The following is an 18596-nucleotide window of genomic DNA, read 5'->3' as shown; positions in this document are numbered from 1 at the left end:
ACAGGCATTAGAATTAAAAACAGTATATAATTTTCTGTGTTAGTCCCTCCAGCTTTTGAAGGATGGAAATATGATTTAGGTGTTGCATTTGATGGAGAGGGTTCTCTAACATGTCTGGATAACTAAAATCCTTACTCCTCTGCATCAAAATTTTGATCAGTTTTCAAACGTCATCAATTTCTACTTTCTATCCAAGTAATTTGTAGTTTATACACTTGAAAGGGAAATAGTATTTATCTTTCTCCCTTCTTTTGCCTTCAATTCAAATGCTTTCTTGCTTTCTGGTTCTTGAATTTATTTCCTCATGGTGTAGTAGTAGGAGTCAGGAATACCTATGCTGATTTTTTGTCCTAGATATTTAGTAGCTGGGTAATCCTGGGTGACCCTGAAAAAGTTAATCAATTTCAGCTTTAGTTTCCTCATCTGTAAAATCTGTTAAAAAAAAAAAAAAAAACTACCTCACAAGGTTATGTGAATTGCAGGTGAGAACATACATAGTCTTAAAATGCCACCTATTGTCTTCATCTTCATTATCATTCTATTTATTTATACTTTTTCCTCTACATTTTACTTATCCTTTTTTTTTTACTTATCCTGTTTCTTATGAATAAGATATACCCATCCAGAACAACATTCCAGTTGTGTTTCATTCCACCAAGTCTTAGTGATAGCTCTATGAGGTTTTATACACACACACACACACACACACACACACATGCGGTGCTTCTTTTTGTTAGGACTCCTAGTTCCTCTTTTTGCCTTAACTTTAGACATTTGTAGCTAAGATATTTTCCTGTTGCTGCTTTTCTTAAATTTATCTTTTGAGAATCTCATGAATGTCTTTCCTGCTATTCCCTTGATTCTAGTTTCTCAATTCCTTGGATGCCAGAGAGATATATTTTGAAATAATGCACCATCTTCCAGATTTTGAAATGATCTCTGCAGATTCATTAAAGGTAACATGGCATATTAATTATACTAATAATGACTTTTCAAGTAAGATTAAACTATGTTTAAATCACCAGTTTGTATATTCTGCCACTTTGGTACATATAATGGTTTAGAAATAGCCCAAACTAAAGAACTTAAAAGAATTGTTGATCAAATTATAACAGGAATATTGGTGATTTACCCTGTTTGTCAACACCAGAAATTTCCATACATTTATTTCCATTTCCACCCCCCCATATCCTTCCTGTGAAATCTGAACAAATTTATCTTCTTTTCAGTTAACTGTGTGTAATTACATAATATTCATCTCTTAATGACGTTTTCACTAGTAAGAGTTGCTTTATATTTTTAGTACTTACTGACATTTAAGTTAATGTTCCCTTATCATTATGCAGGTAGTCTGTTTTATTATAGCAGAATGAATGAAGTTTTAAAATGAACCTTTGAACAGATCTATAGTTTGTAAAGCATGTTTAAAGTTAAGACATAGATAATGTGAATTGTTTAAGAGAAAGAAATAGTTGATATTCAGTGTTTCCCATATTTGTGATTTTCAAGGATCGATTGGCTCATCATAGGTGGCTGATCTTCTTTCAGTTTGGAAAAAATGAAAATTCAAATGCTCATGACTTTAAAAAGTTAAGATTTCTTCTTAAAAAGGAACATATACAGGTAAGAAAACTTTCTGTGTTATAAGTATAATTACACTTTAAGTAAAGTCAGGAATCAAGAATATGAGATTTACTTGAAATTCTCTTCAGACATCTTGATTTTATTTTGGTTTTCATTCCAAATTTTAGGAGACATAGCTGTTAGTGATTGAAATACTTTGCTTCAGAAATTGCCCTTATGATGAGTGTAGTTTCTCTTAAATGTGTACATACTTTAGGAGGGTAAATTTCTTAGTTTGAAAGAACTTACTTAGAACAACCTCCCAAATTATATGAACTCTAATAGGGAGATTTTTTAGCTTTTTTTGAAATAAAATTAATGTTCAATATAGGAGGTGAAATAAATATTTGTAAAATATACAAAATAAAACTTTATATCAATGTTTTTCAGTTTACATGGTTACACTTTCATTTGGTATCAGTAGGAGATGAATGGGAAACACAGAATATGTAAAAACAAAATATACCAAAAATTTTAATTAAAACCTTTCAGATAAAATAAGAAACAGTAACTTGTAAATTTTTTATTCTTTAAAAAAGAAAGATGGGGTGGCTAGGTGGCGCAGTGGATAGAGCACTGGCCCTGGAGTCAGGAGTACCTGAGTTCAAATCTGGCCTCAGACACTTAATTACCTAGCTGTGTGGCCTTGGGCAAGCCACTTCACCCCATTGCCTTGAAAAAAAAAAAGACAATTATGTATTAATACATATCATTTTAGAGCATCTTCATGATTTTAAAATTTTTGCTTAGATATTAAGATTTTTCATATTAAACCTAAATTAATTTTCTCTTTTTTTAGGTTGGCAGGTTTGACTGTCTTTCTGAACCTGATACCTGCCGTAAGTTTTATGTTCATCAGCCATCTGTGGCAGTCTTTAAAGGTAAAGGAATTGAAGATTATGAAATTCACCATGGTAAGAAGATGACAAAATATAAAACTTAAGTTACCTTTTTTTTAAAAATAGTGCTATTTAATCTTCATTCTACCCTATTTCATAGTATCACAAATTTTTTATTTATACAAATATACAGTTATTGTTTCATTAAGTTCATATACTATCACTGTCTTCCTCAGAAACTTCAATACTTAAGTTTCCAGATGTGATAAAATAATCTTCTAAAATTTTTTTTCCCTTCAACTCTTCCTAAAACTTTACAACAGTTAGAAATATGCAAAAATTGATCGGGCTCCCTCTAGAGAAAATGAGTTCCCTCTCACTCAACATGAAAATGTAAAACCTAGATGACCACTTTTTAGAGTAAATATGGAAATTTAATTTCCTGAACCAGTATGGATTAGATTTGGTGGCCTCTGGTACGCATGTATATTCCAGGTCTAAGATTCCACAATTTTTGTGGGAAAAATCTCTTGAACTCTATAAAATTATTTCACTCTTCTCTTTTAAAAAATTGCTTTTCTTACGCTTAATAGTTTGTAATCATTCAGCAAAAATTGGAGCATCATTTTAATCTATGAAGTGTTAACCTCATCCAGTCTCCAGGACTCCTCTTTTCAGTTCTAGTGTTAGGAGTACAGGTTCAAAGTTATTTTGGACCATTGTTTCCAATTTGAATATATCATCTTTATTGTATTCTCTACATTTGCACTTTAGCCATCCTAATTTTTAGATGGGCAGCAAAATGGCACAATGGACAAAGAAGACATCTGTTAAAATCTGACTTGAGAAGCTTATTAGCTGTCTGACCGGACAAGTCACCCTCTCTAGCTCAGTTTCTTCAATTATAAAATGGGAATAACAGCACCTGTCTCCTAGGATTGTAAGGAGTATCAAATGTGATAATAATTGTTAAGTGCTTTGCACAACAATTCCTGGCACATAGTAAGCCATATCTTCTGTGAACTTTAATTTTCCTGTCTATAAAATGGAGGATAGAAGATGTATGTGCCAGAGGAACTAAAATATTTAATTTATTTTTCAGTCTTATAATAGATAATTGACAATGAAAATAGTACTAACTAGAGTTAGATGACTTGAATTCAAATCCCTCCTCTGATACTTAAAGCAGGATACTTAAAGCAACTCATTTAATGTTACTAGACCTTAGTTTTTCCATTTGTAACATGAGATGGTTGTTTTCAGTCCCTTTCAGCTCTAAATCTATGATACTATGATCCTGTGTCATTCTTTAACTAGAATTCCATACAGAGAAGTGATAAAATTGCATTAAAGTGGAATAAATAAGTTGGTTCTTAATTAAGTTGTCATCCTCTGTTAATAGTTAGAATATAGAAAGCATATTGCAACTGTTTCTTTTTATTTTCATTCATTTTTAAAGGAAAGAAGATCCTGTACCATATACTTGCATTTGCTAAAGAAAGCGTTGATTCTCATGTTGTTACCCTCGGACCTCAGAATTTTCCTGACAAAGAAAAAGAACCCTGGCTTGTTGATTTCTTTACACCTGTAAGTAAGTTATATCTTCTTCTTTTTTTAAAGTTAAAAAAATTATCATATTTAATATATTTATTGGATTTGTTTCCTTTGTGACAAAAGCATCTTTGTTTCTTTATTTGGATCCTCAAAATTTAGGAGATATTTAATAAATGCTTGTTAATTGTTAATTGATTTCAATGTGGAGTTCAATGATGACAACTCCAGGCACTGTACCATTTGATTCTGTCAAATATTAACACTTTTATCAATACATGGATATCAACACATAGCATTTCAAGGAATAATTTGTCTGCATGATAGTGGAGAAAGCATGTCATAATGAAAAGGACACTGGATTTGGATTTAGAAAAAACTTAATTTCAGTCCCTTCTCTAACTCTATGTGACTTTGGGCCAATTCATTTAACCCTGATGAGCTTCAGATAGTTATCCTATACTATATAAGATTTTTCCTTGAAATAATAAATGTTTGATTTACTAAGGTGCAGAGTTCTCTGCTTAGTGCCTTACATAAAATAGGTGATAGTGATTGTTGTTTTGACCTTTGTTCTTGAAGAGGAACATAACGATAGGAAGGTGATACCATTACTTGCATATGAATTTAAGTGACAGAGCTGTGCAAAGTTACTAGCCTCACTTTACAGAATAAGTATTTATATGTGCATTATCTATTTTCTTGTTCCTGATAGTAACTAATTTCTTTTTCTTTTAAGTGGTGTCCACCCTGTCGAGCCTTGTTGCCAGAGTTACGGAAAGCATCAAAGCATCTGAATGGGCAGCTTAAATTTGGTACCCTTGATTGTACAATCCATGAAGGCCTGTGCAACATGGTATGGTACAAATGTAAAAGTTATTGGGGGGGGCGTTTAGCAGCAAGTGTTACAGCAAAGGAGCTTCTTTAAAAGTTTTGTAGTAGTAATTTTTTTCATCTTAGCAAATATTTCTGTTCAATAGAGAAGGGTTTGAGAAATTTTAAAATTAGTTTTGTAATTTGTTAAGTGAACAATGTTATATAGTCTCTAAAATACATTAAGATTCCGTTATTCATCATTTCATGAATTCAGGTACTCTTTAGATCAAATGCCTATGGAATTTTGTTAATGATAGATGTTATTTTTTTATAAAATATAGCTAAAAAATAGCTACTAGATCTTTTGGACTTAGATGGACTTTAAGTCTAACATGAAATGAATAAAGCAGGATATTACTTTCACCTTCCTATTCCTTTGAACCCTGTGACTTATTCAGTATTTAAGCCTCAAAAATGGTTCTGTAAATTGTGAAAGTTGTGTCATAAGGTGTTGGAAAATGCTATAAAAGGAAGTATTTGTATAAATAGAGAAATTTGATCATGACATTTTTCTAAAAGAAATTTAAGAATATAGATTTACTGCTTTTGTGGATTTTTTAAAAATCATGTCCATTTCGATAATCTTATGTTCCTTGTTCACGAAAACTCCCAACCGTCTTAGCCTAGAATAGATCTATTCATCAATACCAAGTAGATGAATATGTATTTCAAACTCCTAATAAAATCAGGAAGGCTCAAACTTAAAACATATTGTATTAAAAATGCTGATTCTGTTATGTTTATTTGTTCATTTTCTAATAGTATAATATTCAGGCTTATCCAACAACAGTTGTATTCAACCAGTCTAGCATTCATGAGTATGAGGGACATCACTCAGCTGAGGAGATTTTAGAATTTATAGAGGTATGTGAAGTTGCAGTTTATTATTACTATTCCTGTGTGTGTGTGTGTGTGTGTGTGTGTGTGTGTTTGGTTGATAAATTCTATATAAATGTTAGTAATTTTATGACCTCAAACGCATGGTAACTCAAAGTTAACTCTCAACTTTACAACCCAGTCTTCCCCTCAGATACACTTTATCCCTTCAAAAAACCTTGTGCAACTAAGGAAAAAGAGGGATTTGAGTGGGGAGAAGCTATTTCAGTTTTGTCTTTCTATTCCCTGCAACACAGTGTTTGTTGCATACATGCATTATAAATTCTAATCGATTGATTAACCATATTTGTATGTTGTATGCATGTGTGTGCATCATATATTATGTAAGTGTGTGTGTGTGTGTGTGTGTGTGTGTGTGTGTGTGTGTGTAAATTAAAGTTGTATTCTCTTATTTCCTGTATATTAGGATCTGAGGAACCCTTCTGTAATTTCTCTAACGCCGGAAACATTCAATGAACTTGTTAAGAAAAGAAAACGTGATGAAATCTGGACAGTTGATTTTTATTCTCCTTGGTGCAGACCATGCCAGATGTTAATGCCAGAGTGGAAACGGATGGCACGGGTAAAGAAGAATTTTTTTCTCCTAAATCCTAATTTTCTTCTTATCTTAATTAAAGTTGATTAAAGTTGACCATTGAACTTCTATAATTTTTAAGACTTCTTGGCATATTAACACAATAGATAGAGTATCTTAAGTTCCTTTTTTTTTTTAGATTTTTTTTTTTTGCAAGGAATGAGGTTAAGTGGCTTGCCCAAGGCCACACAGCTAGGTAATTATTAAGTGTCTGAGGCCTATTTGAACTCAGGTCCTCCTGACTCCAGGGCCAGTGCTCTATCCACTGTGCCACCTAGCCACCCCTAGTATCATAGGTTTCTTGTGTGTTGTTATGGATTCATTTAGCTATCTGGTGAAACTTATGGGCACCTCAGAAAATTTTTTTTATTCATAAAATAAAGTACATAGAATTACAAAGGAAACCTATTGCGTTGAAATAAAGATAAATATTTTTTCCCCCTCTAAGTTCACAAATCTATACACAGACTTCTTGGAGATCCATCCACCCCAAGTCAAGAAAAAGAGCAATCTGCCTGTTGGTGTTTCATTTCTATTTGATCTGAATTGTTGCCAGTCTTGTAATGTCAAAGTCTGCTACTTAAAATATGTAGCTGATATATCATCTTTTTGTATAGTGTCTTGTTTAAAATGAGAATCTACCCTGTCTGCAATTTCTTTCCCAACTAGTTTGGGAATTTAAAATGAAAACAGATGTGACATTCATTATAAAAGGTACTTAGAGGGGTGGCTAGATGACACAGTGGATAGAGCACTGGCCCTGGAGTCAGGAGGACCTGAGTTCAAATTTGACTTCAGACACTTAATAATTACCTAGCTGTGTAACTTTGGCCACATCACTTGACCCCATTTTCTTGCAAGAAAAAGAAAAAATAAAAATGCTTAGATTTGAAAATTTCCTACTTACCAGGTCAACACAATGATAATCAACTGAAATAGCTTAGGAAAGGGGGGGGGGGGACTGAATTTTATTTTCATCAATTAAAAAAAAACAAAAAAAATAATTTAAAAAAGAAAAATTACTATTTTGTCTTTTCAGTACAAATTTTTTTTTTATATTTTAAAATTTTGAGCCAAGGATTCCACATTAAAAAAGCTTTCATTGTATTAAGTTCTCTTATTTGAATTAAACTTTTCTTGTAAAAGATAAATTAAAATAAAAGTTAATCTGAAATAATTCTGATAGATGAACCTTATCAAAATTCAGATAACTTAATTTTAGAGATGTTCCATTTTTACTATACTTTTTTATCAGTTAGGCTTGAATGGTGTAAGGACTTGGTGAGACTACAATTTTTAATTTCTTCATTGTATAGCTTAAATTTGTTTTGAAATTGAGTTGATTTCTAAATATTTGAATCATAGGTTATTTTCTATAGTTGATTTTTCTAGTTTATCACTATTTAGAAGAAAATTTATAGCTTCCTTTTGTTTCCAATCCCTTTTCTTTCCAGTCACTTTTCAGTATCTTGTTTATGTTCTCTTGTTTTTCCCTTATAGTTGTTAAATGGTCTGATCAGCGTTGGCAGTGTAGACTGCCAAAAATATTATTCCTTTTGTAGTGAAGAACAAGTCAAGAAATATCCTGATATAAGACTTTATCCCCCCAAATCAAACACAGCTCATCAGTATTAGTAAGTATTTTTCAAACTTGAAAACTTATTTATAATATGCATCTATATAGTTAGTAAATAAAAGTATATCTTATTTCTTTATTATTTTATTTATTATATTATATATAATTTTATTTTTATATTTTCCATATTAGATCAATGGTGATATATAGCAATGGTGTAGTTACTATAAAGGTTTTCATTATAGTATGAAATCTGTTTTATCTTTCTTCAATACCCTGAAAACTCTTGAAACCATCATCCTCATTCTAGTAGTCAAAAATGTGGTTTTTACCCTGTTTTGTTTTCTGTTCAACAATAGGATTAGTCTTTTTGAATTCAGAATAAATATCTCACAAAATTTAATATGTATGAAAATGGTACCCTTTTATAGTGGCTTAGCTTCCAGGAAAAATCTAGGGGAAAGTTAATTAACAGGAAATCATAGGATGGTACTTTTTGACCATCTCATTCATTGCTTGTTTTATTTTATAGATAGCTAATAGTATATGTTTCTACAATATACAAGTAACAGAAAATTTTAGTCACCCTCACTGAACTGACAGAAACTATTCTGCTCACCATTCCTGTAGAGCTACTAGGAAGTTAAGTGAAGTAACTGCAAGTAATAAATAATTTCAGAACATTTTAAGCTTTCAGATTACTGCCTGTTGACTTAGAAAAAGACCTTTAAGATTTACTATGGCCAAAATATTAATTGCCAGTAAACTCATCTAGAGTTTCTCTGAATATGCAAAAGATAGGTATGACCTGCAGGAGCTTGCATGCTACCACCATAGGCCTCAAGAATACAGGATTACTACTATATAACAGCAATAGCAGCAGCAGCAGCAACAAAAATATCTAGCATTTATATAATACTTTATGGTTTTCAAGTAGAGTTATAATACTAAAAAAATCTTAGTATGTAAAACTACCCTTAAAAAGTTTTAAATACATCTAATCTTATGGTAATAATTAAAGACATCTAATAGTTTTTGTTTATCCAGAACTATAAAAGAGGCTTGTAGATGTTTCCTACTTTGAGGTATAATTTAATTTAAAATTTTATTTTGAGCAGCAGTTCTTTAAGTGTGGTTTCAGAACTCTTGGAAGTCCTTGAGACTCTTTCAGATGATGTGCAAAGTCAAAAATTATTTTCATAAAACTAGGACATTTTCATTTCTAATACCATAAATCCTGATAAATATAACTCATTAACAAAAACTCCAGGGGAGGGAGGAGGACAGTGAGTTTCAGTAATTTTTAATAAGGTAAAAAGGGGGCGGCTGGGTGGTGCAGTGGATAGAGCACCAGCCCTGGACTCAGGAGTATCCGAGTATCCTCAAATTCGGCCTCAGACACTTAATAATTGCCTAGCAGTGTGCTTGGGCAAGCCACTTAACCCCATTACCTTGCAAAAAAAATCTTAAAAAAATGTATAAAAAAGGGCTTCTGGGTCTAAATATTTTGAGATCTGCTGATTTAGAGTGAAATAGAATCCTTGCTGTAGAACCATTGGTCCACTGATAGATATGGCTATCTCAAACAAAATGGCTAGGGCTCACTTTGAGCATAATAGGTATTCTAAAACTGGGGCGGGGTGGGGGGAGCAAATTTATAGATATAGAAGGCATTGTAAAAGCAATGATTTTCCAAGGATGTAAGAGAAGGTAACTGATAGCTCTTTTTAAAAAAACAAATAATTTCCATCTTTTACTACTTAATAGTGAATTTTGACAATGATTTTATATAACTTTTAAATGTATTATAGGATACCAGTAAGCATGACTTGTTGTTTCATTTCTTACAGTACTTATAATGGATGGGATAGAGATTCATATTCTCTAAGAACCTGGGCTCTAGAGTAAGTAAAAATAGATAGTTAAGAACTGCATGCCTTTCTCTTATTTTTATAGTTCATTGGTATTGCTCAGTGTCATTGTCATTTTCTATGCTATCTTAAATTTATTAAAAGTATTCAATAAAAAGTTGATAGCATTTTTAACTTATGAAAATAAGGGAATGTTTGAATGGAGATAATTTCTGCTCTATGTTATAGGATTGTTGTTAGACTTGAATTATAAAATATTTTATGACCAATACAATAGAAGATGATGTTAATACATTAGAGTATTTTGAAGATTATAGAATGTCTTATACTATTAATGTTTTAAATGTTTTCATTATTTTTATCTGGTAAAAAATGCTTTTGTTTGCCTCAGATATTTGCCTCAGGTGTCCATAGAGCTTACACCACAGACTTTCAATGACAAAGTGTTAGAAGGGAAAGATCATTGGGTGGTTGATTTTTATGCTCCTTGGTGTGGACCTTGCAGAAATTTTGCCCCAGAATTTGAACTTTTGGCTAGGGTAAGTGTTATTAAAACTCTACCAATTTGTGTATTAACTGTTTTATCAGTTAAGTGAATAATTCTGCTTCTCTTCCTCTGATTTATTTTCTTTATGTTAAAATGCTAAAAAAAATTATTTGAAGTGACGTTGGAAATTTTTCTTTGAATTCAGGAGAAGCTTCTTCCCTATAAGAGAAGGGTATTCATCTCTATAATAATACAAATTGTATAGTTTATCCTTTAGGTCTTAAGGTTAATAGAACTCTATACTATATGTATAACTATTTGTTAAAGTCATTAAGTATATAAACAAATTTTTAAAGCTTATAGTAACTGTATCCTCTCATGGTTTTGAATTTTTTTTAAATTTAGAAAGATTTTATTTATTTTCAGTTTTACAATTTTTGCCCCAATCTTGCTTCCCTCCCCCCCACCTCTCAGAGAAGGCAGTTTGTTAGTCTTTACATCATTCCCATAGTATGCATTGATTTAAGTTGAATGTGATGAGAGAGAAATCATATCCTTAAAGAAGAAACGTATAGGATGAGATATAGCAGAATTACATAATAAGACAATTTTTTTTAAAAAGTCTTTGGCCTTAGAAAGTCCACAACTCTTTCTTAGGATACAGATGGCATTCTCTATTACAGACATGCCAAAATTGTGCCTGATTGATGCCTTGTTGGTATAAGCAAGTCCATTAAGATTGATCATCACTCCCATGTTGCTGTTAGGGTGTACAATGTTTTCCTCATAATCTCTTCAGGGTATAGATTCAGTAGTGGTATTGCTGGATCAAAGGGTATACACATTTTTATTGCCCTTTAGGCATAATTCCAAATTGCTCTCCAGAAAGGTTGGATGAGTTCACAGCTCCACCAACAATGTATTAGTATCCCAGATTTCCCACATCCCTTCCAACACCAATCATTGTCCTTTCTGGTCATATTGGCCAGTCTGAGAGGTATGAGGTGGTACCTCAGAGATGTTTTAATTTGTATTTCTCTAATAATTAGTGATTTAGAGCAATTTTTCATATGACTATAGATTGCTTTGATTTCCTCATCTGTAAATTGCCTACACATCCTTTGACCATTTGTCAATTGGGGAATGGCTTGCACTAACATTCTTAAATTATCCCCCCCCTTCATCATTCCCCCAAAAGGTTTCCAGTGATTAAATATATACTGTAGAACAGTTATATTATGAAAATTCCTAGAAAAGGATATAAAACATGCAAGCCTTTTAAGTTTCCCTTCAAAACTCTTATTTAAAAATGGCAGGAACAGGGTTGGGGATTGAGAGAAAAGGTCCTAGAAGAAAGCAAGTAAAAATGTTTTTTTGATTCTTTGAAAAAGAAAATGAATTGCTTTAATAACAAATGATATCTAAGTAGAAATGCATAGTAAACTTTTTTCTTCTCCTGTTCAGACTATTAAAGGAAAAGTGAAAGCTGGAAAAGTAGACTGTCAAGCTCATACTTATACCTGTCAGACTGCTGGTATCAGAGCTTATCCTACTGTTAAATTTTATCCCTATGAAGGAAACAAGGTAAGTGTAGTGTCTCAGCCCACTCTCTGAATTATATCAACACAGAACATGATTTGGATCTTTTAAAAAGCCTGAGCCACATGGGGCACCTAGGTGGCGCAGTGGATAGAGCACTGACCCTGCAGTCAAGAGGACCTCAGTTCAAATCCAGCCTCAGACTCTTAATAATTACCTAGCTGTGTGACCTTAGGCAAGTCCCCATTGCCCCCATTCCCTTGCAAAAACAAACAACAAAAAAAGCCTGAGCCACTTTCATTGTCTAGATTTTTGTGTCTGTATCATTTGGAGCATTTCACTAAGACAGTATACAGTATACAGGAAGCTACAATAGTTTATTGATTAAAGAAGTAATCCAATTAGATTTGTTTTTAAGAAAATCACACAACTGAACAAAAAGTCAGCCAATATAGGAAACGGAGGTCCTTCTAAGAAAGGGAGATTCTTTAGCAAAGAAAGTACAAACAGAGCCAGTCTTGAAACAACTAAATTGTTGTGTCCAGAGGCAGCAAGAGAGGAGGGCTTCCTTGAGAAAGTTCTAGGGTGCTCAGAAAACCTCCTGGTACATACCTTGGAAGCCCTTAAGAAACAGCAACAAACAATATGGTATTTTAATGCTCAGACTCAAAGTATTCAAGCCCAGGCTCAGGGATTTTAAGATTCCCTAACACTCTGCTTGGATAGGGCAGAGAGGAGTCAGTATTCTGAATCTCAAAGCTCTGGGAAGGGGCAGATAGAGAATGCTCTGTTTGACATGCAAAACCCTTCATAACCTAGCCCCCTCCAACTTTTCAGTCTTCTTATATCTTACTCCCCAACGTGTACTCTCCAATCCTGTGACATTGCTCTCTGGTTATCTCCCATGCCTGGAATGTTCTCCCTCCGTCCTCCACTCCAAATACAGACCCTCCCTAACTTTCTTTAAGACACAACCAAAATCTCACCTCCTATAGGAACCCTTCCCCAACCTCTCTTAATTCATTGCCTTCCCTCTGTTAAATATTTCCTATTTATCCTGTATATAGCTTACTTTGTATTTACAGTATGTGCTTGTATGTTCTCTTCCTCCATTAGATTGTAAGCTCCATTGAGGACAGGGACTTTTTTTTGCCCCTTTTGTATTCCCAGGACTTGGCATAATGTTTGACTGATGGCAAGAACTTGATAAATGGTTTGTTTTTGTTTTTGTTTTTGTTTGATAAGTGTTTTTTATATGAATTGATGTAAGAAATTACTTAATCTATTTTTTTCATTGGATTTCTAATCATTATTTGGTCTAATGTGAACTTCAAACTAAATAATTTTGGTATATGTGATCAGGCCATCACCTTTCTTTTTTGGAAGACATCTTGGCAGAAAGTCTAATCTATAGACCTTTTGTGGACTTTTCTGAATATCTTACTATGATTTATAACATTGTTTTTATGAGTAAATGCTTTCTTATTTCCAAAAAAATTGTCTAAGAAACCAACTTTTCAAATACAACCCATTTATATTTTAGCAGCTACTCTTATCTTTTGACCCTAAATGACATATTTTCATTGAGTAGTTAAAAAAATAACTAAGTAATTTCCTTTCACTTTTAGAAAAATATTCTTGGCAAACAGATAGATATCAGAGATGCAAAAAGTATTGCTGACCTATTAGATGAAAAATTGAAAACTCTACAGAATAAAATACAGAGGGAGAAATCTAGAAACAAGGTAAGAAATAAATAAATGCAATTACCTAATAAAAGTTGTCATCGTTAACAAATTTTAAATATTTCACAAGATCCATAGTAAAATAAGTAAAATTATCTAAAATACCAGAGTATTATAGAATTTCCATTTGAGTATTCTATAATCAAAATATTTTATATTCTAAAATAACAAGAAAACTATCTTGACCCATCATGAAAAAAAAAATATCAGTTAAAGCTCTCAACCATTAACCATTCATTCTTTATTCATATATGTAAAACCAGTTTAACTGGTAGTTAAATGAACTGGAGTTTTATTATACTCTGTAATATTCAAATTATAAAACTTTATCGCAGGTCTGTATTGTACTTCTCACTACCCTTATCTGTTTTTCTTTTCATCAGGCCATGCAAATTTTAGTCTCTATCCTTCATAGAGCAGTTTATTTTGTTCCTATTTTGAATTTAAGTTTTGAAATAGATTTTATGACCAAGTACCAGCATTACATATTCTGAAAGATCAGGTGGTAGTTATGATTTACTCCATGGTTTCAGTGGTCAAGAAAGTACTTTACTTGATCAAATTGTCATCATTACTATTATTATCATCATCATCATCATCATCATCATCATCATAGATTTGCTAGTTCATCATTGAGTGTAATTTCCTTTTTTTCCCAACTCACTTTATAACTAATTCGATAGGTTTTTAGAGTTAATGTGGCCAAAAATATTCATCATCCTGGAGTCAAGCTAATGCTGTGCTTCTCAAAACTTAGCCGGGTTCCTCTGTGAACAATGGAAATATGGACTATCCCCGTCTTCAACCTTTCAGATTTATAGGATCTATTTCAGTGTGTTCTCCAGGAGTTAAACCTCTTACCATATTAAGCACAAGAATAGAACTTCAGTGGAAGTTTCATTACAGTTGTCACAAAATAAGACACTAATGTGCTTTTAAATACATTATATATGCACTCTATGAAGTATAAGACAGTGCTGGGACTTGAATTAAGATAAGGGGAAAGTATGATTTCATTAACAATTTGAAATTCTATAATTACACAACTGATGATGTATTTCTATTTAGCATCAGGGAATAATTTTGTAAGTTTATATGTTGAGTAGTTTAACCTAATTGTTTTTGTATTGTAAAAATGCTGTATTTTAATTGTATTTTATATTGTAAAAATTTTTCTTTCTGTTTATCTGCCCTTTGTTTTAATAGGATGAACTGTAAGTGAACTTGAAGATGAAGCAAATATAAAGAAAACAGAATTTGTGAAATCAGAAGGCTTCATACTTAGAGTGTTATTACATTCATGGTAGGAATAAATGGACTTTATTTAGGACTCATGATTATTCTGCCTGAATTCTGTACATATTTGGCTCAGAAGGCTTCAATTTTTTTTGTGGTTGGTGAACTTCCAGGCATGGATTGGACTCGGACTCCACCTGCATTATTCCAGAAATACACAAAAGAGTTCTCATTAATCTTATGATCAAAAGTTTCGAACTGGGATCAGATGGAGTTTTGTGATTTTTTTTTTTTAAGCCCATTCGGTTCTTCAGAACTCTATCCCTACCCATAAACTTTATATGAAAAACAACTCAGCATGACTTTAAATATGCAGGAATGCCATTTTCATGAGATCATGCTATTTAATAACCAGACTCTTTAAAGTGAAGAGATCCTGACTTTTTTCATCTCCATCCTTCTAAAGGATAAGGAATTTTTTTTCTCACTTGGGAAAAAATAGTTTGAATGAAAGATTCATCTCCCAAAGGCAAAATGATTCCAAGGGTTGTTTTATGATCCAGAACATCCAAGAGAAGTTATATTATTAGTTTGTCTATAGAACTGTTGTTAAACAATTTACTCAAGTTTCCAAAATACATATGCATTTTTAAATTTATTTTATGTTAACTTCCAAAACAATTTTAATTTTGATATATGCAGTTGAATTTGAAGCATTTTGCTGGATTTGTACATTTATGCTTTTATTCTGTACCATAGAGTATTTCCAATACTCCATTGTTCCATTTTTGTATTTTTTGGGTTGCAAAAATCACTTTCCCACTTTGTTTTCCTCCTTACAGTGACATTACAACTAATTTTACATCGCCTATTAATTTTCTACCAGAAAGTAGTGTTTTTAGTTTAGTATTATTGATAAGAGTAATTGAGATTATTTTTATAAGAAATTAAGTGGACAAACAAGGAGAAGAAAGGGTATAACCACTCAATTATCCGGGAATCAAAAGCACTTTTTTTTTTAAAAAAAAAGAGTTAATGCCAAATATGGTGTGAGTAGGATCTGTGTCTCCAATATAGGATTGTATGAAATGTTAAAACTCTGGTGTTTTGTCAAAGGAAATTGTCCCTCAGCTGTTCTGATATAATTAGGAGACATCTCAACATAGTTTCAGGATCAGGAAAGTATTGAACTTGGAGTCAGGAAGACTTGGGTTCAAATCTTGCCAGTGACACTTCTTAGCTACATGACCACCAGCAAGTCACTTAACCTCTATGAGGTTATTCTTATCTTTCTCATCTATAAAGTGCTTAACTACCTATTATACAAAGTTGTGATGCTCAAATAAAATCACATATATAACAACATTTTCAAATTCCAAAGTACTAAATCTGTCAGTTATTGTTATTAAACTTTTGTGTTACTATTTTAGCCCTATCCTATTCTTACTGCCTAATTCCAAAGATGTTTTCCTTAGTAATAACAATACATTTGTGCTTAATAGTTGACAAAATGTTTGACATAAATTTTCATTTGATAATTGGAAAAGCTCTATGAAGCAATTTTACAGATATTGAAATGAAAAGTTTACTTGTTCATAATGACATTGGTAATAAATAGAAAGGAGACAAGACTCAAGGAAATTCTTTCGCAGAATATACCCAAAGAATCACAATTGTTTATTCTTATTTGTTAAAATTTTTTAATCTTTAATGGTGACCTCATTTTGTGCATTCCAGGCATAATTTCTAAATTACTTACTCTGAAAACCAATCATATATGTATACATATGGAAGTTCAATAACTTCTGGAAAGTCATCACTCTCAATATTCATTTAACCTTGACGATCTGAATAGATCATTAGCCCTTTAGTGGGTGACTTTCACTTATGAGACTAAGGTAGAAATTTGCCTAATGGATTCATTATTGCAGCATTTCTGAATCTGGAACCCCTGAAGAATTAATTGATTCAATTAGTATTTATTTAATCTATTAAACAGAAGAATTTTTAAAAATTGAAGATAGTGTATGTTCTCAGAGTCCTAGTAGGAGCTATACACACACATAGGAAATCTGTAATCCAGAGTTTTCATAGATTGGTTGCTGTTTCAATAATTTATGAGGAAGCTAACAGAAAAGAAAATAAATAGCATCACTAGCCTATTAGCATGTCAGTAAAACTATTCCTAAATCTTTACAGGGCTAAACTACAAATTCTTAAAACTACTATATTTGTACCTCAGCACTGTTTATTGACAATTCAGAAGAATCTGATCACTAATGTTACAACAGTTTTTCTAAAGTTTTTCACTTCCAGAAGTGTGTGCTTAGTATTCGTTAGTAGGAGATGCTTTTTCTGTGGTTCAACATCTTAAATTAGTACTTAAGGTATCTAAAGTTACACTTCTTTCTATAAATCAAACTTCTTTCATTTGTGGTGACTATGGGAATTGAGTGATTGCTAATAAATCGAATTGTTCAGATTGTTTTCAGTTATTATTCGCTACAAACTATTCAAAACAAATGTATCCAGGTAAAATTAAATAACTGACTGTTTTTTGTTGCAGATGATATTAACACATTTCCAGAATTTTTTGATCTTTTTATATGTTTTCCGTTCAAAAATGTGTGATTATGATGAAAATAAAATGTTTTTGTGTAAATAATTGCGTTTTATTTGGTTAAATGTTTCCCAGTTACTTTTTTTAATTCAATTTTATTTTATTTTCAGTTTCAAATTCTCTCCATCCCATCATCCCATTCTCACCCATTGGTGAAGAGAAGAAATACAAAATCCATTACAAATATGAGATCATACAAAGCAAATTTCTGCATTAACTATATTGAGAGTCCAGGGTCACGGAAAAGAGAAAAAAGTAATATGCTTCTGCACTATGTATGAGTCTATCAGTTCTCTCTCTGGAGGTGGATAGTATTTTTCATTTGAGTCCTTCAGAACTGTGGTGGTTTATTGTTTTGATTAGTTACTTAATCTTTCACAGTTGATTATAATATGACTATATTATTACTAATGACATATTTGTGAGATTTAGTAAATAACTATCAATGATGAGTGTGTGTCCCAAATCTGGTAAAAGAAAAAAATTATAAATACTTGTAATGATGTTGGCATTGATTAATAATTTCTTTCATCATAAGCATTACCAAACAGAACTTAGATGTAACTCATAAAATACCCTTAGCCAAGACTGTAAAACCCCATCAAGGGCCTCAACCATAATCTTGACTTGCTACTAGGACATACTTCTGTGTTCCCCATACTCGGATTTGAGCATTAGATGTTCACTTAGCACAGATTGAAGGAAGCCTACTAGAACATCACCTACGAGGGAGACACATGATCTGAGCATAGGAGGGAACTTTTATCTCTTCTGGAGAGCAATTTGGAACTTTGGCCAAAGGGTGATAAAAGTGTGCATACCCTTTGACCCAGAATGCCACTACCAAGTATCCCAAAGAAATAAAGTGGGGGAGAGGTTATAGAGGAGATACAGACTTCAAAATCCAAAAATATTGATAGTACTTTATATTGTGGAAAAATGGAAATTGAAAGAATGTCCATCAATAAGGACTGATGAGCAAATACTATAGTGCTATAAGAAATGACTGAGCAGAATTATTTCAGAAAAAAATTTGGGAAGACATGAAGTGATGCAAAATGAAGGGAACCGAACCAAGAGACCATTTTTCACAGCAAAAACAATATTGTATGATCTCCTGTAAATTACTTGGTTATTCTCAGCAATATAATGATCCAAGGGG

At 32.2% G+C, this 18596-nt stretch overlaps 1 protein-coding gene across 2 annotated transcripts in view; it reads left to right on the top strand.

Annotated features, from left to right (window-relative positions):
- DNAJC10 (DnaJ heat shock protein family (Hsp40) member C10) overlaps window positions 1-14908 on the top strand; it is a 31833-nt gene extending 16925 nt beyond the window's left edge. For both annotated transcript variants that reach the window (XM_074215558.1, XM_074215557.1), the window contains exons 12-24: window positions 867-956; window positions 1510-1623; window positions 2423-2537; window positions 3922-4049; window positions 4753-4869; window positions 5652-5753; window positions 6193-6348; window positions 7861-7994; window positions 9787-9840; window positions 10199-10346; window positions 11759-11878; window positions 13462-13578; window positions 14785-14908. In XM_074215558.1, coding sequence (XP_074071659.1) covers window positions 867-956; window positions 1510-1623; window positions 2423-2537; window positions 3922-4049; window positions 4753-4869; window positions 5652-5753; window positions 6193-6348; window positions 7861-7994; window positions 9787-9840; window positions 10199-10346; window positions 11759-11878; window positions 13462-13578; window positions 14785-14796 — 1407 coding nt within the window. In that variant the 3' untranslated portion in view covers window positions 14797-14908. The remainder of the gene's footprint in view (window positions 1-866; window positions 957-1509; window positions 1624-2422; window positions 2538-3921; window positions 4050-4752; window positions 4870-5651; window positions 5754-6192; window positions 6349-7860; window positions 7995-9786; window positions 9841-10198; window positions 10347-11758; window positions 11879-13461; window positions 13579-14784) is intronic.
- The last annotated feature ends 3688 nt before the right edge of the window (window positions 14909-18596 follow it).

This window comes from Macrotis lagotis, chromosome 1 (genome assembly GCF_037893015.1).
Source record: "Macrotis lagotis isolate mMagLag1 chromosome 1, bilby.v1.9.chrom.fasta, whole genome shotgun sequence".
NCBI lineage: Eukaryota > Metazoa > Chordata > Mammalia > Peramelemorphia > Peramelidae > Macrotis > Macrotis lagotis.
Note: the sequence above shows the minus strand (reverse complement) of the source record. Positions and strands in the feature narration are given on the sequence as shown.